Source organism: Helianthus annuus, chromosome 11 (genome assembly GCF_002127325.2).
Source record: "Helianthus annuus cultivar XRQ/B chromosome 11, HanXRQr2.0-SUNRISE, whole genome shotgun sequence".
Lineage (NCBI taxonomy): Eukaryota > Viridiplantae > Streptophyta > Magnoliopsida > Asterales > Asteraceae > Helianthus > Helianthus annuus.
In genome coordinates, this window is record NC_035443.2 from 13,029,717 (window position 1) to 13,035,938 (window position 6,222).

Genomic DNA, 6,222 nt, shown 5'->3' on the forward strand with positions numbered 1-6,222 from the left:
ATTACATTACATTGGAATTAGAAACAAAACAGGAACAAATAAACTTTCATTGTTATTAAGTCACTAAGGCCTCGTCCATTCCTATGTGAGCGTACACAAGTATCATCATCAAACATCATCAACTATGGTACATGAAACACATGTGAAAATACGTCAGCATAAAAATGTCGGCGAGTACGTAGGTTTTATGTGAGTGTCAGATTCATGGCTCGTTTTACATGTTGCAATACTTATTTAAAAACCTTATTTTGAAAAGTATAGTATTGCGACATAATTAACCAACTCAAATCAAGTTGGATATGATTTATAAAATCTCGCAGCCATGATTCTTAACTCCAAAACATTTGTTTTATGAAATCAAATTGTAAAACATATCGTAGAAAACTCGTTAACAAAACTCGTATGGTTTATATTATTCAGAAAACATCATTGTGTGACATCGTTTCAAAATCGTTTACCCAAGTGATCTAGATAACGCAACGATATATAATGTGTTAAAAGCATTTATATATAGGAAGTACCACCGGTGTATCCACCATGCTTTTAACACATTACACCCGCCCCGTTACCTAATCACTTCCCTAATCTAACGGTTCAAACAGCTACAAATGGTTCACATATATCAAATGGTTACAAATGGTTCACATATATCAATGGTTACAAATGGTTCACATCAATTAAATGGTTACAAATGGTTCACATACATCAAATTGATACAAATGGTTCACATTCATCAAATGGTTACAAATTGTTCGAATAGTTCAAAATGTAAAACAATGAGCTAGCATGTTAAGTGAACATACATAGCAAAACATAATGAAAACATGTACTAATAGTGTACTAATGAACATAGCAAGTATATGATATGAAAACATGGAAACATGAAATTAACAAGTAGGCACATGTGTTTCACCCCAAAACAGTTGAAAACTGTAAAAGAGGGGACTATGTACTCACTTGAGATTGCCTAGAAGTCCTTGAGTAACAACCAAGCAATGCTAGAGATCACAGAAATCAAACGGCACCTAATATAGGTAACTACGTAAATAAACCGGACCTAAATCGGAAGATCGGATAGGATGAGGTTTCGTAAACCAAATGAGTATTGGAACTCATATGATATGGTTTAACAAAGCCTACATACTAAATCGAAACCTAACCTAAGTGCTTACGACCCATTACGACCCGTTTAGGTAGCTTACGCTACTTTAACGCGTCGTTTGCGTAAAACGCGTTCGGACCGCCTAACTAGTCCTATGACAAGTATTATATGCCTTAACATGTCTAATAATGTTACCTAATCAGTTTAGATATAAAAATTTAGGTTACATATGCTTAAAATGAATTTATGCGTAAAAAGGGCATTTTGCTCATTTTCCTAAGGCATATAAACTACCTATCATACAATTAACTAAACGAAGTGACCATAAGGTATAACCTCTAAAGGTTATTCCCTATACAAATACGGTCACTAAACATGCTTGGTCGGATCCTAATGATCGACCAAACGGGTCTAGTTCGAAAGTCTAAGTGGTTGATAAGACCGCTTGACTTACGACTCTATACAAGCAATATACTAAAAGTGATGAGCTAAACATGTTAAAACATGTTTAGTTAAGTTAGAAAACAGGTTTTGATACCAAAACAAAGGGTTTTGATACCCAAGAGTAGTTTGGTTACAAAATACGCATGAATACGCATTTTGGCCGAAACTACGACTCGTCACTACGCCTAATCAACGTGGTAATCAGTAGGTTTAGTCACACGGGACTAAAACCATCGTGATTACGATCACATTGCGAAGTTCAACGAACTTCGTGTTGACCAACTCGTGGTCAAACCAGAAAGTCAAACACTGTTTGACTTTCGTGCTAAAAACGCATAAAAAGCACGAAAGAGACTTACAAAGGGTCCAAGCTAGGAAGTTTTGATTCAAACAACTCAGGTGTGAAGTAATAACTTCAACTTAGAGCTGATTGAACCAAAGTGTGAGTTGAAATGAAGTGAAGGCATGGGTTTATATAGGATTCGGTAAACCGTTAGGATCGTTCCTCGCATTTCGTGCTTTGATCTTGGCCCTCCACTTAGGCTCATGGTTTTCAAAACCATGCGAATGTTTAAAACCAAAAAATTTGAGCCCATAGCATCCAAAATCAGCCATTAAAACCATCAACACTTCAAAATTGGACTAGGTTCGTTGAATCTGGTCAGAAATTTCAAAAATGGTCCCTACACTTGTAAAACTTGATTTTTGGAACTTTTAAGCCTCGTTAACCCCATTTCAAAGCTCTAAAATGATGTTAAAGTATAGGGAACTTAAAATATGCTCAAAAACATCTCGGATGTCGGTTCGTTTGGTCGTACAGTTGCGTTGTTCGGTTAATTACGACGGAAGTCGTAACGAACGCAAAAACGATTCAAATTAAGCGACGAATGGAATTTTATCATGCCAATCACTAAAATAAAATATTTTAATGATTACATATATTTTTGGATGTCCGGATATATTCAGAACGTAAGATATGCGCGAAAATTCCAACTTGTGCACTTTTTGACGCTTTTAGTCCCTATTGATCAAGAAAGTTTATTTTTGCGCACAAAACATCTCAAAGCCTATTTCTAAGCTATGTAAAGGATATTTAGGGCATATTTAACTTATGATCAAGTTCCGGAATGTTCGTTACAGTACAAATCGGCATACTTTCGCAGTTTGTCGAAATTAGTCCCTGTAAGCGAATAAACTTGATTTCGCCACACCAAACCCTCCAAAACTTATTTCTAAGTTATGTAAAGGTTATTTAAGGTATGTTAAGCGTATTTCACTATTCTGGAGTGTTCATTGCATTAAAGTGGTTATATTTACGCGTCTGTGCGCGTACAACCTTCCAGAAAGCGATTTAAAGCTTGAAATCGAACATGAATTGATATGTGCAAACGATACACATATTTTTACAAATCCCAAGTATAAAACACAATATGTCATAAATTTGGTATTTTTTGGATGGTTGTAGAGGCACAGGTGTCACATAAAGAATCATCATCATCATACTCAGTAAATCCCACCAATAGCAAAGCTAACATAGGGCCCAAGGAGGGTAAAATGAAGAGAGCCTTACCTCTACCTCGAAGAAGCTTCATAGTAGTTTTGCATCAAGCCTTGGACATAAGACGCTAACTCTCGGTAAAGAGGCCGATAAGTGCATGTACCCTCTTGTCTTTCGACTATCAATGCCACTGCATGATGCATGATTAAGCGTCCCCGCTTTTAACGTTATTTTCACAAAATTATTAAAATAACGTTAAAATTAGTGCAATTGCACTTTTGTCCCCGCGGGGCCGAAGTGGTTAAAGAATAATTATACAAATTGTGTTATATACATATATATTCATAATAATGGGTGTTTAATTTTTTTTTTATAATTCATAATATTTTTTTCTAAGGTGGGCGGTGGAAAATTTTCAAGGGGTGCGTTGAAAAAATCCAAGGGATGCGAATGGGATTTTCGACGAAAATTAGCACTAAACACCTTTTTTTCATGGGGTGCGGCCGCCCACCCACCATCATGGGTAGGTCCGCCCCTGACTATGAGAGACAGGTTAAAAAAGACAAGGGATTTTAAGTTACTTTCCGTAACCAGACGAATTCAGATAAATTAAGAGAAATAAAAATGATAAACGTCAAACTTTACAAATGAGAATGAATCATATTTTATTTTTGACCTATTAGATGTTACAAGCAACGCCATTAAGTTGCGTGAAATCTAACCACCCTAACAAGTTTATATTACAAAGATGGTTAATAAGTCCTAAAGAGTTTCTATAAATAATGGTGAATTCATTTTAGCTATTCATATCATCTCTATGTTGTGGTTTTCAAGAGAAACTAGCTCGGTCAGTCGTTGCATAAGCAGCTCAAAGTCATCTTGGCTCTTAATTAGACTAAGTCGTGCATAACGATCTTTGGCGCTAAAGGTACTTCCACTTTGGCCGATGATTTTCCCGGCTTTTAGCACCGCAGCACAATCATTGTCTTCTTGTCTTTCACATCTTACCCATGCATAGGCTGCAGTTGTTATTTATCAAACCATAAGTTCATAACAAACATTTCAAGAATATACCAAAATACTAGCTAGCTTTATTATAATTAGTTTTGAATTTCTTTTAAAGTTAAAAAAGTTTTACATGTTATTTTAGAATAAGTAACCAGATTTTCCTATGAACTAAAATTACCTGGAGATGGTTGCCTAGTTTGGTGAAAGAAATTGCAATGCAAAGGATGTCTTGGCTGGATTGAAAATCTTGTTGACTTTGAGAAGACAGAAGTCAATCTATTCCAACGGTCACTCATTTGGTTATAAGCGAATTCGAAGAAGGGTTTTCCATCTGCTTTCATTGCGACTTTTAGAACCTTTAAAACTCTTAATTGAGTGTCCTTTGAAATCCCCGCATTAGCCAAGTAGATATAGTTTAAAACCTTGTCATATACGTCTTTATCTTTTATAATCGCCCATCTATATATATATAATCAACGTACAAAGAAAGATGTTCAATATATACCGGACAGATGATAATTGAAAAAAACTAGAAGCTAGAACGGCGTAAACAACATACCCAAAGCGTGTACCGGCATGACCAGTGAGCTTAGAAAGACTAAAAATCATGAGATCATGATCTGAAGGGCCCGGGATAGGTGTAAACTGTGGCCAAAAATAGGCATGATCGTGTATTGTCTTCCCTCCTGTAACCGATTTCTTCAACTCCCCACCTGGATTGGTTGGTGAGGTTACAAATTCAATAACATCCGTGTTATTTGTTTGCCATGAGTTTGTGTCTCCTCTATACACAAAGTTCTTCGAGTTAAACAACCTTGTTTGATCCTTGTACAACTGTATGTATATCACCAAAAAACAAAAGCTATATAATTAGAAAGAAATCATACAACTGGAATATATAATAAGTAATTATATAGATAGATAGATATTTACGTGATAGAACGGCATGGAAGCCAGGACGTTGGATGGTGAAGAAGAGTTTTGAGAGGAAAGCGCATAAACAGCTGCACTTAGAAGTTGGGACGACCCGACACCAAAGACAATGTATCGGTCTTGAGTGATCGCATTCCCGGCAACTGAATGTAGCTTACGAATGTACTTGTCGAGCTCTGGTGACATCATAGGGTCATCAGCATATTCGTAACTCATACGATGCCACCCCGATATGACGACTGCAGTATCCGCTGCATTTTGCATCCAGAATGGCTCAAGGTATATAGGATCCCCACTGCAACATGCATAAAGGTTACAGCTGGTTTAAGAATAAATTTTAATAATGTCATATGTATATTGTGTTGGAAATGGACATAATAAATATGTATATTTATTTATACGTTACATAAGTAGTTATCTTTTGGTTTGTCCGACATCTGCAATAGAAATCTATATACCTATTAGCATCAGCAGCACATCCTGGAGATAATTCTGAGCAATCAGTGCCACTGTAACAACCATAGCATTCACAAACAGGTTGACCGTCAGATATCGAACCGTCAAGGAATGCTCTACCGTGGCCGGAGCATGAGATTGCTGCAACCGCCTCCGCCTCTGCGGCTGCTTTCTCGCTCCATGTCAATGACGACCGGCAACTAATCTCCTGATTCGGACCATCACCTACATATAGATGTATACTAAATAATATATTGATTGCTACTGAAATTAAGAAACATATTCCATAACAATATTTCTTCATTTTGTTCGTAGGTCACTTAGATTTTTGCAGGCTTGAAGATGCAGTATGAAACGTTGTCATTACATATATATAGTGGAACGGGGTATGATCCACCCGGTCAAGCTCATGTACGTGTGAATCTCATATGTAATTAGATATTGGATGGCCAAGATGGGCGGCTCAGTGTGGGGTTTATACTCTTTTTGTAAGCCATATTTTATTACATGATTAACGTTGTTAACAACGTGTTTTCATTTTTAGTTAGTGTTTATTATATTACTAATCAACTTCGTATCACAGTCGTTTGCATATTAGTAACATAATATTGGTCTTCATAATCTGAAGAGAATAGAGATGGTTGTTGTGATTAAAAAAAGCCATGAAAAAGACCCGGAATTAAGAAACTGGATCAAGTTTCTAGATAGATTGAACAGCCTCGCATGCATAACCAACGTTTTGTTGTCATTATTTTAGTTATTTCACATGTGTTAAAAGTGA

The 6,222-nt window shown here is 36.3% G+C and overlaps 1 protein-coding gene across 1 annotated transcript; it reads right to left on the reverse strand.

The window, feature by feature from the left end:
* Positions 1-3,664: 3,664 nt before the first annotated feature.
* On the reverse strand, positions 3,665-5,770 carry LOC110896020 (tryptophan aminotransferase-related protein 4). Its single transcript, XM_022143429.2, has 5 exons — positions 5,444-5,770; positions 4,986-5,280; positions 4,612-4,886; positions 4,231-4,511; positions 3,665-4,063 (listed from the first exon to the last, which is right to left on the reverse strand). The coding sequence occupies exons 1-5, from the start codon at positions 5,743-5,745 to the stop codon at positions 3,849-3,851; spliced, it is 1,368 nt and encodes a 455-aa protein (XP_021999121.1). The 5' UTR covers positions 5,746-5,770; the 3' UTR covers positions 3,665-3,848.
* Between the last annotated feature and the right edge of the window lie 452 nt (positions 5,771-6,222).